Consider the following 14,265-nt stretch of genomic DNA (forward strand, 5'->3'; position numbering starts at 1 on the left):
ACAAGTAAGAAGTTTGGAAAAGACAGGATAGTTTGAGTATTTCAAAAACTAATGATCTTGAATAATCAGACTGGTCCAGAATAAATGGCCAGAGTTACTCTGATAATGATGTCTATAGGGAGAAAAACGTACCATGAATTCAATACTAACTATTTTAGCAGGTGGGCCAGAACACAGAAGACCACATGGGATGATACTTCTGTCCACTAAGAACAGGAAACTGAGGCGTTAGTAACAACAGTGCGTCAAAACTTGAAAAATGTTGTCTGATTTAATGAGTCTTCATGACTTTAAAAGCTTTGATTCATCCACTCTTGTAACAACAACTCACACTAATGGTGGTCATGTAATTGTGTTGGGGGTGTTTGAGCCCCTTAGTACCAGCTGAGCATCATTTAAATCCCACAGTCTACCTGAGTATTGTTGCTGAACATGTCCAGCCCTTTATGACTGCAAATTGCTAATCAGCAGAATGTGGCACCATGTCTCAAAGCTCATTTTGTCTTGTTTCTTGAGCATGAGAATGCATTCACTGTAGTAAAATGGCCTCCACAGTCACCAGATCTCTCTCCAACAGAGAACCTTTAGCATGTGGTGAAACAGGAGCTTTGCGCCATGAAAGTGTTATCCACAAATCTGCAGCAACTACATGATGTCAGTATGAGGGACATCCCCTGAATCTGTGTCATGGAAAACTAAGGAGGTTCTGATGGGGAATCCATTAATTAATTAGTATACATGCAAAAACGCTGTTTACTGACTGACTAAGCTTTTGGACCTTGGTCAGATCATCACACTCACTACATTATCTTTCCAATTAGGAGTCATTGCTCTGTGTGTACTTAATGCATTTTCACATTGTTTGAGTCCATAGAGTCACACTTACTACATAGCTGTTGGAGTTATCCAGTAAGTACAAAGGCTTTTTTACTTTTCTAAGGAAAGAGCAAAGAAAAGGTAAAGGCGAGGGAAAGAAACATTAAACTGTATTAAATAAAATACAAAATGGAAAACACATTAGTCTGAAGCAAAATTAAACTTAAGCATTTAAATATGCATTTTTTTATTCATTCTAAACATATAGACACTTAGATATCGTGATCAAAATCATAACATTTCATGAAGGCTAAATTTAAAATAGAAGTTTGACTTATTTTTAGGTCAAGTTGTTGTAGTTCTTCTTTTCAGTGTCACTGTCACTCACCACTGTCACGAAAGTTTTAATTCATTGTCAGTAAAATTTTAAAATTGCCTGATTTGGTTCTAAATTAATTGAACTACATAACTAGTAATTAAACACAGTGCACACAAACAATGTACACAAAAATATACTCACACACAATTTCCATTGAATCTGTTAAGTTCTGATGGTGTTTTGCCTTTGGTGGGAGTTTATGTTGGCGGAAATCCCCGGGATGCTTTGTTTACAGAAACAGATTACAGATGCCTGATCTCCACATTCACACACGCGCACACACACGTGCACGTGCACGCGTGCGTGCAGCCAGGCAGGCTTGTTGAGGCTAAAATGATTTATAGCCAGCCATGTCTAATGGATTGCTTTGGCACTTGAGAAATTATGAAAAAGAATTAATTAGCCTTTAGTGACCCTGCTGTCCATCTGCCTCTCTCTCTCCTGGCAGAGGCGCTTGGCTGATCACTTTGCATGTAATTACAGGTTAAATGGGCTGTGCTTACCTGTCACAGATTCATCTTCGCTAAATCACATAAAAAATACCTAGGTGTATCATTACTGCAGTATAGTGAGATTTTAATGGGCCAAACACTATTACAAGATAAATAAAGAGTTTGTTATCCAACATTTAGGGGTTGGGTGACAGCTAATCACTCTATATGACTCGTACTGTTTACACTCTAAGGTTGTTACTGTGAATTTTGTACATACAATTCCAGTAATTCAATACAAGAGCTAACACCCAACAAAAGGAACATTTTTATTGATCAAAATAAAGTGACCAAGTGGAAATGAAACACTATAAAAGCTTTAATCAACAAAAACAAAGAAATCATTTTGAATTAAGCCTTCAATATTTGCAATTTACATGATTTAACGAATAAAAACTACTTTGCCATATAGCCTTACAAACAGCCAAAGGTAAACCAGAGAATCTCACAGCAAAAGAAACGAACAGAAAGTGAACAGCAGCTTAGTTCCCCCTCAGTGGGGATTATGGTGAATAGCTGTTATTTTCTCTCGTCTAGTTGAATTCACTTGGAGAACAGAAAGCCCTGTTCGGGTAAGAAGCTGTGGAGTTGCTGCTTCCCTTTGTCCTCCTCTGTCCTCAGTGTGTCCTTAACTGGTACAAGGATAAAAGGCAAATTCACTGAAATTGCTTTCTTAATTTTATACCTTCAAATGCGAGAGAATTACATGTTAGCTAAGAAAATGAACTAAAACAACTTGTAGACCTTGTTCATTTCAATTAGGCTAACAGAAGGCCATCTTTAAATTGGACTGAAATTGCACTTTGCATTTTTGGCAAGTGTACAGCTCAGGCATGAGTACATGTTATGAATTATTTTGTGGTTTCCTGTCTCCTGAGCTCAGAAAACCAGCTGGTATGAGACAGAGAAGAGTCCGTGAGAGCGATACTGGAGGAGATGTGATTATGGTTCACTCCAAAATAAGCCTGCACTTCAGATCAACACAAACACACAGTACTAAGGCTGAGACGTTATTATGTTTGTCTTGCTTTGTATGTAATTCTGACTGTGTGGCACTCACTTTAGTCCCCTGATGTTTCTCCTTACACACAAGAACACCTCCTCTTTGAGATGAGCTGCATAACAAGAGAACCACAGCCCCCCTGTGAGCGACAGATAGGCAGATGGCAGGGACTTTGGTTTTGGTCGATTCCAAAAATATGTTGAAGTCTCCTGAAAAAATTTGATATACCAATCTGAAGGTATACATAAATGGCACAAGTCAACAACACAAATGAATGAATTAATAAAATTTCATACCCCATCTTCATATGCACCACATTTTCTTGCACCCCTTTCAGTAAAGGGTAATGGACCACAAAACTCCCAGTACATAAGAGAAACCCATCTTGGTGTCAACCCCATGCGGAAATATAAATCAGCTAAGCTCTACAGAACTTTTTACAGTTGGTTTATTCTCTCTCAGCTCATTGTTTTGGATTTCTGGCTAGCAGCATCACAGCCTTGGTTTTCATACAGTGTACGTTTTGGCTGCAACAGCATGTTATTTCTAGCAAAAGGGCTTCGATAAATCTACCGTACACACTGTAGTCATCACAGTGGAGTAATTAGTTAGTCATATTCAGCTGCATGTATTGTAGATTTATATTGCATAACCAACGGCAGGATGCAAGACACAGGTGTAGAACATAAGGTGAGCTTTTTATGCTGATTAGTTTAGAGAATTCGAAAGTCCAAAATCCAAAGAACACAACGACATAACAAAGGACAAGGGAAGACTGAAACAATGTATACAACAGATAATGAGGATAGGGAAAAGAGGTGGAAAACCACACACAGCTCAATCAAGCAATCAAGAAAACAATCAAGACAACAAGCAGGAGAAACAAAATTAGACTAGATACAGAAGATCAAACTACTACCAAAATAAAACAGGAAGTAAGTGAGTTAGATAAGCAGGAAAACAAGATTAACTTGACTCGGAAGACAGAAGAAGGCAGGAGAACATTCAAAGAGACACAGAGACAAGACTAAAGGAACAGATTGGAAACACAAAAGGGAACTAACTAAATACAAACCTCAAAGTTACCTCTAAGTAAAAACAGAAATCTGAAAAAATAAAATATAAATGAAGATAATTATGAATCAATACAACTCATGAAAAAGAACGCTTGAAAACTGTATGAATAGAACGGTAAATATTAAAGAGAAACAAAATACACAGAAATCCAATGCAAGGACAACTTAAAATGCAAGTCTTACATAATTGGTTAAATATATAGGAGGTATTTTTTTGTTTCAAAAGAAACAAAGAATAGAAATCAAACACAAATCTCATCTCCAAACAAAAATGGATCATGAAGTCAAAAATTAAAAACTCTAGGACCATGACATTAGTTGCTAAGAGACTATATTTATAGATTGGCGGTATGTAATATTGTGAATAAATCTTGCAGAGCAAAATAAAATAAAATAAATTAGTTAATAATCCTAATAATATTCTTGTAGGGCATTTACCTTTCAACTTTTGTGATTTGGCGCTACATGAATTGAATTGATTTGAATTGAATTGAATTGAATTGAATTGAACCATAAGGCTGACTAAGAGACAAATAGAGAGACTGAGGTCATTTTAAACAGAGAGAAAACATGACAAATAAATAAACAAATGACAGACAGACATAGCAGAGTGAGTCAGCGAGAGACACAATGAGACAGAGGGAGGATGAGCAACATGGAGGGATTATTAGTGACTCTGTGAAGGGATTAGGGAGGAATGCTGAGGTCTGACACACTAGAATGTGAAATTGCAGTGGCTTAATGTCACATTTCCCCCCTCCACTTCCTCTGTTCTTTTCCGCAGGTACGGACCATTCACTCCAGTCACATCACTCACCTGCCTCTGAGTCTCTCTCTCCTCTCTCTCTCTCCCTCTCTCTCTCATTCTGACACATATGCATCACTGCTTACCTCACCAAGCTTACACATAGAGGTGTTCAGTGGGTGGCACAGTTGGAGCACGATCCAATTTCTATGGATTATCCACCTTGGATGATGCAGCAGAGCAAATTTGATGTTTTTTTTTCTGGCTGGCTGGAGATCATGAACATTGTATTCTTTCCAGATGAAGTGTTTGTACTGTATAACTCTGTTGAGACTTACATTTACAGACTGACACACCAACCAAGCATGCTGTCAGTTATGTGAAAAATGTGATAGCTTTGGTAAAAGCCCATCATGTAGTTTTGACAAATTCTTGACCATTCACCTCATCTCTCCTCCGTCTTTTTCTCCACCTCTCCTGCAGATCTGAGTTTGACCTGGACTATGACAGCTATCACGAGGACTACTATGACAGGTACTGCCAGAAAGTTATGCATGGCAGCCTGTACACCTTATTGCTTGTCTGTGTGTCACAGGTGGCTAAAGGCAGAGGCTAAAGCGGATTCGTCATCCTGACAGCCGCTGGTAGTGTCTGCTCCCTGTTGCTGTCTCCCACACAGCTGTCAGTCATTCTGTCTTTGCTTACAGTGTACCCATTTACTACACAACCTCACTAGTCACACACACACACACACACACACACACACACACACACACACACACACACACACACGGCACAAACTGTATCTTTACACACTATTTACAGACACTAAAACGGTGGGTTTTGATGTGTATTCTAAATCAAGGGTGTCCTGAAGACACATTTGCACAAAGATAAAGAAGGCTTGCTGAATTCAAGAGGCAGTATGCATTATATACAGTACTGTGCAAAAGTCACCCCTCCTTTGGTTATATTTTTCTTGGAAAATGGGAAAATATGTTCAGTGATTTATTCTAACATGCAAACAATAAACTGCAATGTTTGTATGTTTCAGTATTCTTCAACACAGCCTGAACACTCTTAAGTCAAACTTTAGTTTAATTTCTTTAAGCCGTGTTCATGAATAGTTCTCCAGGCTTCTTTGAAGGACATTCAAAGGTCTTCTTTGGATGAACTGATTCAATACTGTTGAGGTCTGGGCTCTGGGGAGGCCAATCCATCACTGATAGTGTTCTGCTGTGTGTTTTTCTATCCAGTTGGCAGTAATTGAAGTAATTTGCTTTACAGATGGTATCGCTTGTTGGCTCAAAATCTGATGATGCTCCCAACACTGGTGAAGCCTCCACCGTGTTTAACAGATGGCTGTAGACAGTCACTGACCTTCTCTCACATACATATTGATAATGATTTGAATATTGAGTGATGAATGGCTTCTTGACAGCAACCTATCTATTGAGGGCATTTCTGATGAAGCTTCAGCAAACAGTAGATGGATTCACTGAAGGACTAGATGCATCTCTCTTGTGTCAGGTCTTTGCAGGATTTTTTGTTATTTCTTAAGAACACGACCCCAGATACTGTTCATCTGCTTTAGACCCTGTTGGTGCAACAAAACATTTAATGACGTCAAACTGTGTTATCTTTGGAATATTTCATATATTTACCTGAGGAAAGCGAAACAAATTATGTGTTTTTGCAACAGGCTGTTAGTAACACAAATACTCAGGCAACTGAAAAATGCAAGAAAATCCCTCTCCTAGGAAGAAAAATATAAGAAATGCCACATGCTTCAATACTTTTACTCAGTACTGTGTATTGTATCTTAATCTTTTCTTGAATAACCCAGTGAGATTGTAAACTTCTTGTCCGTTGTGTCTTTGTAAAGTGTTTGGCCAAAACCAGTTTGACAGAACTGCTGAGCTCAATTTTTTAAAGTTTTTGATCTCTAGATGAAGTGACTGTGACAGTTCTAACATGATATTGATATCCTTTTTATACTCAAAAAAGTCTTTTAGTGGCCCCTTGTCCCCATTATTGAAATATTTTTTTGTTTCTCCTCTTATTTATTCAAGTTTCTGCTTTCAAGTTGCTGATTTCAAATCTCCAGGCCTTATTAAGCAGGAAAACTAATAACTGATTTGATTTCCCTCGCACCTTCACTTTCAACTAAAATGAGGTCTTAAGAAGCAACTTGTACTGGAAATGACTGAAAAACTAAAAGTGCCATAATGCTTCACTTTAAATTGGTTGTAGAAAAAAGTGTCAAACATGACAGCTCTTTTTGTGAAAATGTGACAGGTTTTATTTAAGTTTTCTCTTTTAAATTTGCACTTCATACTAGTTTCTGAAAAAGGTTGACAACAGCCATACTCTTAAATTAAGTGACATCTCATAAACACCAAAATCTGTCTTTTGCACAGCATGCATTTGTAGCGTGAGCGCAGCTTTTAGGTAGATGGTGTAGTTAGCTGAGCTTCATTTAGGGTAGCGGCTTTTTTCATTGGTCACCCACTGAAACTGCTCTGGGACCAACCTGCCTCCCCTCAGGCTTCACTTATAATTGCTCCGCTCAGCATATTTGAATAAAAAAGGCAGTCAACTTGCTGCACAGGAGGATAACACCTCATCCTGTAGCTTCTCTTGCACCTAGTTGAGTATTATTGCTGAGTTGAGTGTTACCTGTCATATTTTTTTCATTGTTTCATATTTTCATGTGGTTTTCCTCGCGTCGCATTTTTTCGTCTTTGTTCAGGGGGGAACACTCACTGCTGATTTTCAATTTGTTTTTAACACAGTGCGTGATTATTCCCCACACTGTTGGCTTGCGCTTTTGACAGCTGTGCGTGTTTGAGTGCATGTGCGTGTATTCCTCTGGGTTTGAGTGAGTGGGAGCTATGCGTGTGTACGCGTGCGCGCACGTTTGCATCTGTGTTTGTTGTTTGTGTACGTCAATATGTGGGAAAGGGAGAAATGACTGTTTTTGCCCGCTGTCCTCTTGAGCAAACACAACAGTAAAGTGTCTTTCAACACAGATAACAGCTCAGGCTGACAAAGCTGCTTTCCATGTGGGGTCTAATCCATGGAGACAAACACTCTCACACACACTCACACACTTTTCTGTAATCCTCACTCTTCTACCGTCTCTCATTGTCTGAGCTTCTATTCTCTGAGATGACACTTCAAAGCCGGTGTAACAACACATTGTCTATCTGCCCCTGCACACAGCTCTAAAAGACTTTAAACTCCCTTAAGTCTTTGGTTTCTATGTCTCCCTGCACGGACAATGCTCAAAGCCTCTAATCTCACACACTTACGGTGGCCTAATACACTTCATACTTATGTGACATTGTGATGCATATGTGTCTGAGTGTGTATTGTGGATGTGCTAAGAACACAGTCTGTTCAGAAATCACTATATCAAGTAGACAGGCTTCACATAATATGACAGATCAGGAAACAATATAGAAAACTCTTCAGGAAGCCAGACTGTGTCTGACTGACTGGCTAACTGCTCAATCAGTAAATCTAATTGCCATCCAAAATCAAAGTCCTTGCAGATGACAGCTTCTCTTCCGGCTGTTAGCTTGTTATAGACAACAGAGGAACACTTCACTCGCAGGCTTGCAGAAATAATTTCGTTTGTTTTCAGACTGTCTTTTATTCTGAAATTTTTAACACTTTGGTTATTTTTTTAAGTCACTGAGTCTATTGTAGTAGTGTCATGGTACTGAATCGCTGACCCAGTGTTCTGTGTTTTTGACCTTTTGCATCATGTTAAATTCATTTTTTGATTTTGAGAACTAAACCTATTTTCTGGATTTTATTAAGCTGGGTTTTCTTATTTAGTTCGTGTGACTAGAAATGGTAGCTTTTGGTGATCCCTGGTAATTTTCTTGCTATATTATTAGAGATCTCTGGTTTAGTTTTAAGTTAATTTAGGGTTATCAGTTTATGTTCCCGCTTCCTTGGTCTGGTTTTTCTGTTTTGTTGCTTGCCTGCCCCTCCTGTCTGCCATGTCTCTCGCCCTCTCTCTCTCATCCCTGTCATATCTCTGTGCTGTCCCCATGTTCTTCTCCCTGTGTTTCATCCTTTGTCTCCCCTAGTCTGTCATGTGTTTCCAAGTTTGTTTATCCCCATCTTCGTGTCAAGCCCGTGTGTCCTGGTCTGAATCTTGGTTTGCGTGCTACTTCCTGTTTTATTTTTGACAGTCCCTCGTCTCATGTGCGTTGTGTTCAGTTTTGCTTCCCGACTCGTTATGCCTGATTTCAAATAAATTGAACATAATGACAAAGTGATTGAAATTCTTGCAAAATTATTTTAAAAAGAAGCAAACATATAGCAAATGCATGTATTCACAGCCTTTGCCATAACACTCAAAAATGAGCTCAGGTACATCCTGTTTTCACTGATGATCTATCAGATTTTTCAACAACTTGATTCGAGTCCACCTGTGGTAAATTCAGTTGACTGGACATGATTTGGAAATACAAATGTATGCCTAAGTCCCATAGTTGACAGTGCATGTCAGACCACAAACCAAACCAGGACGTCCAAGGTATCATCTGGAGACCTTCAAGACGGAATTGTATCAAGTCACAGATCTGGGGAATGGTACAGTAACATTTCTCCAGCACTGAAGGTCCTGTCATCTGGTCATCTGTAAGAAGTTTAAAACACCAGGGCTTTTCCTAGATTTGGCTGCTCAACCAGGAGGAGTGATTGTGGAAGGTCCTTCATCAGGGAGGTGACCCAGATACTGATGTTCCAGCGTTGCTCTGTGGAGAGAGGAGAACCTTCCAGAAGCACTCCACCATCAGACCTGTATGGTAGAGTGGCCAATCAGTAAAAGGCACATGACAGCCCACCTGGTGTTTGCTAAAATGCATCTGAAGGATCCTCAGACCAGACTGAACTTTTTGGGCTGAATGCCAAGAGTCTGGAGGACACCGGGCACTGCGCATGACCTGGCAAATACCAGAGCTACACCATGCTACGGTGAAGCATGGTGGTGGCAGCATCATATTCTAGGGATGGTTTTTTGGCAGCAGGAACTGTGAGACTAGTCAGGGTCAAGGGAAAGATCCTTGATGATAACCTCCTCAAGAGCGCTATGAACCTTGGACTGGAGCAAAGGTTCAGCTTTGAAAAGGACAACGACCCTAAACACACAGCCAAGAAAACAAAGGAGTCGGAGACCACTCTGTGAATTTCCTTGGCCCAGCTATAGCCCAGATTTAAACCTGACTGAACATCCCTAGGCTGTGCAGGATGTTTCCTATCCAACCTGAGGGATCTTTAGAGGTTCTGCATAGAAAAAGGGGAGAAACTGCCCAAAAATAGGTATGCCAAGCTCGTAGCATCATTCTCAAAAGACTTGAGGCTGTAATTGCTAGCATAGGTGCTTCAATAAAGAATACCTATGTAAATGCTATACTTTTGTTTTTATTTTCAACAAATCTGCAGGAATTTCAAGCCAACTTTTTTGTCATTGTGTAGAATCACAAGGAGAACATTTTTTTAATCCATTTTGAAATAAGGCTGTTATGTGACAAAGTATGGAACAAGTGAAGCAGTACTTGAATACTTTCTGGATGCACTGTAACATTTAAAACATTAGCTTCCCACACTTTCTACAGGTTTGTCAAGTGATGATTGGTTGGTTTGGATCCTGTAGCTCTGTAGCTTCACCTGGTCACTGGGTCAGTGAGTGTGGAGGCCATTGCATTCTTCAGTCACATCATTATTTCTATTTTTGAAACACCCATGCTCAAACACACAGTGTCATTTTTTGTAACCACTATAGAGGTTGACAGTGATACACCCCCTGTCACCGGCACTACTAGCCTGCCGGGGAGCTATTGATTGGCCCTGACAGAACCAATTACATTCAGTGAAAGATAGAGACATGGAGCTGTCCACAGGGAGGAGGCAATAGTGAGAGTGAGACAGTTTCACTCTCTTGCATTTGATAAATAGAAAATAAAAGTCAAAGGAACATAGAATAGACACACCCATATTTATTTATGACAGCTGGACAACTGCTTTAATTTGCATCTCTTTTCACTTTGTTTGAATATGATTACATTTTTTTGTAGTTCCAGCATAACATCTAAGTTTAGGTATGAATGCTGATTTGAATTTGATACTTTAAGAACTTTGAAAACATACACTATACATTCAGCTGTGCAAGAAAATATTCCAAAATAACATACAAGCAAACTAGTCCCAGTTTTGATGATGCAGTGTGCCCTGCATCAATCTGCCATCTGAGTGAAAGTTAAAGTGGCCTCATGAGCATGAAACATCATCACCACCTGTTGCCTGAAACGGTAGATCTAAAATCTGTGTACTCAGAGGCTATGAACAGCTCAAATTATCTGCAGAACAGTAATCTACATACAGCTTCTAATTTCAGTCATTTTCACCTATGTGTGACAAAATGCATTGTTTCCAGCCTCTGATTATCATTTCAGACACGAGCACAAAATCACACAGACACAGCTACAGCAGAAAAACACAAGTGTCTGCATGAAAACAGTCATTTAACAATATTTTTTGTTAAAAATGTGTCTACCTAATCTACAGGGTGTATGACTACCAGCGTGTGCCAGCTTCCTTTTCTCCCCTACCCCTGGGACCCAGTCTTGCCAAGCGATCCCGTTCCTCCTCCTACTCCTCTGGGCACAGACGCAGCCGAGACAGAACCCACTCCAAAAGCTCCAGAGCCCACTCTACTAGTTCAGCCACAGCCAAGTGTGAGCAATATGAATGGGATGTCACTGAGATTTGATTGTTGTGGAAAAAACAAACAAACAAATGAAAAAACTAAATGGCTTTATTCTACATATTAAATTAGACGAGTTGGATAATGTAGGTCTCATTGTTTGCCTGAAATGGTAGTAAAGCTCTATGCATTTAAACTTACATGATTAATATAATATATTTTATAAAAAAGAAACCATGCATTTTACAGTGGCACAGTTTTGTAGTTTTGTCTCTCTACACCACCACAGTGAACTCTAAAATCAACCAATCAATTGAAATGCAGACTTTCAGCTTTAATTCAAGGGGTTGAAAAAAATCATTGCATTAATTGTTTAGAAATTACAGCAATTTCTGGTCCTCCATTTTCTCAGAGTTAATTAGACAGTTGACTGACAAGCAGTTTCACGGCCCGTTCCCTCGTTTTTCCATGACAAGCAGATGAAAGATCTAGAGTTGTTTCCAAATAATGAACTTGTATTTGGTAGTTGTTCACAGGGACTCTCAATATGAGTTCCAAACAGATGTTGATACAAGTGAACCAAACAGTAGATTCAGAGGCAGAATAAAAGTCTTTATCATCAGTCCAAAAATTCTTTGGACAGAATCAATCATGATTAACTTGTACCGGAATGATGGGAATAGAAAAGTACAGAGGAGAAAGGGAACATTTCATTATCTGAAGCATACTGCATGTATGTCCAATATGGCATTATGGCATGGCCATGTATGGCCGTGGAACCAGATCACTATTGTTTATTGATGATGTGACTGCTGATAGAAGTAGCAATGAATGCTGAAGTGTGCAGGTGCTCAGATTCAGCCAAATACTGTAAAACTGATCAGAGCCTCACAGTCCAAGTGGAAAATGAACTAAAGCATACTGCAAAAAGAACTCAAGAGTCTTAAAAGGCAAAGAAATGGGATATTCTTCAATGGCTGGGCCAGTCACCTGATTTCAGCACAACAGAGCATCCTTTTCAGTTATTGAAGATAAAACTGAATGGAGAGACCCAAACATAAGCAGTAACTGAAAGCGGCTGCATAAAGTCCTTACAGAGCATGTCAAGGGAGGAAATGCAGCATTTGATGATGTCCATGGGTTCTTGACTCCCGTTGATCAGACTGAAATGAATTTTCTTCCAACGGTTTAACAGTTGTTGCGATACTTTTGTCAAACCCTTTGAATTAAACCTGATGGTCTGCATCTCAATCACATCTTAATTCATTTAAAATTTACTGTGGCGATGTACTGAGACAAAATTACATGTATATGTGCATATTTGTCTAAATATTTATGGACCTAACTGTATATTGATCCAGTGTCCTCACAGAGGTCTCACACTAGCTGAAGTACATTCAGAATTCTTTCCAAAGGTGTTTCCAGGTCGTGTAATTTCCTAATGTCACTTACATTTTCTCGCTCTCTCTGTCCTTGCAGTGGGGATGGAGGAGTTGCAGGTGATTAAAAAGGAGCTGACTCTGATAAAGACACAGATCGATGGGCTGCTTGACAGTCTTGACAGGATGGACACACAGAGGAATGACCACAAAGGTGAGACACTCATTCAGAAAGACAGTGGAGTCGGGTGGCTGTGAGATCGAATGATAGATAATCTATTTGCACATCAGAATCATTTTAAGGAGGACTCCGGCAATATGCCACGTTCAGATTCCTGCTTGATTAGCTCCTCCAGTCACAACCCCAATCAAAATGATTCAGGATCTGTATTGCAGGGAAACTGGGGGATGGGAATGCACTGCATGGATGGAGCCACTCTTATTTTACCTGACATATCAATTATTTTCCTCCAGTCAGGATTTCTTAAAAAGTTGAATCCAGGCGGATATAGGCTGCGGGGGGCGAGGTGTATAGATTTATGGTTGGGATCAAATTATGGAACATGCTGAACAAACAGTGTAGTTGAAGTAACTGACTGATGAGACTTCTGCAAACGCAAATAATCGAGTACTGTGAACAGCAGCAGATCGCTACACACAGAAGGAAGTGCTGTTGCTGCCCTCATGTGGACATCTCCGGGTCACTGCAGCTGGCTACGAGAAAACGGCTCGGGGAATAAAGGACAAAGCTCTATTGTCCTCCTTAAGGAAATTATTTTAGCCGCTGCCTTAATTAAACCGACCATAACTGAAACACTCAATTTACACCACTCCCTCTCACTTGATGCAGTTCAACCTCATCTGAGCTCCCAACCCCTCAGTCACTGTTACACTTAAATGTTGTTGACTGAAGACAGTACTTTAACCTTGAAACCATTATCACAACATCCGACTGAAAAAACAGTCCTGGACAACCTTCGTTTTACTATCTGTGGATTTGCACCTGCAAAAGTCTATGTTAAAATTCTCCTGTCTACTTTGATTGACCTTGGCTGATAGATAGCTCTCATCTTTATATTAATTTATCTCCAGCTTTGCTTCATTCCCCTGTCCCTCACTGTCTAGCCTTGCCGTCTCTCATCCCCCTCTCGCTATCATCACATCTGTCCTTCATCTTGTCACTCCCACTCGTTTTTCTGCCTGTCATCTAGTATAAAATCAGAGAACACGAATTTTCTTCAATACGCTGTGCGAACAGCAATTAAGCTCAAATAAAACTGCGAATGTCGTGTGTACATATGTTTATTCTTTTTCTTTTTTTTTTCAGGGTCTCCACTGAGAGAGGATAGTCCAGTTGGCTCACCATATGCTGCATCACCCAGCAGCCCAGAGCACTCCCTTTCCTCCCTCTCCCCTCCTAGTTCTCGCCATCGAATTCACAAGGAGAGCCCTGACCTGAGAGAGCCTGACGATGACCACCACACGGTGAATGTTGTTTATAAAGCATATGCTAGTTTAAGGGGATACTGATGCTATGACCAAAAAAAGTTTAATACTTTGTCTGGAACATTATTTTGGTCTCTGTTAGGGCTACATTTTGTGAATATGGATGGGCAGTAATGTTAGAATATAATTGTTAATATTTTTTAGAA

The 14,265-nt window shown here is 39.7% G+C and overlaps 1 protein-coding gene across 1 annotated transcript in view; it reads left to right on the forward strand.

The window, feature by feature from the left end:
- The window catches only part of si:dkey-234i14.2 (heterogeneous nuclear ribonucleoprotein C), a 38,292-nt gene that overhangs the window by 22,067 nt on the left and 1,960 nt on the right, over positions 1–14,265 (forward strand). Inside the window, exons 3-6 of the mRNA XM_005467115.4 lie at positions 4,994–5,044; positions 11,096–11,265; positions 12,714–12,827; positions 13,941–14,098. Of these exons, the coding sequence (XP_005467172.1) occupies positions 4,994–5,044; positions 11,096–11,265; positions 12,714–12,827; positions 13,941–14,098 (493 nt within the window). The remainder of the gene's footprint in view (positions 1–4,993; positions 5,045–11,095; positions 11,266–12,713; positions 12,828–13,940; positions 14,099–14,265) is intronic.

Source organism: Oreochromis niloticus, linkage group LG1 (assembly GCF_001858045.2).
Source record: "Oreochromis niloticus isolate F11D_XX linkage group LG1, O_niloticus_UMD_NMBU, whole genome shotgun sequence".
NCBI lineage: Eukaryota > Metazoa > Chordata > Actinopteri > Cichliformes > Cichlidae > Oreochromis > Oreochromis niloticus.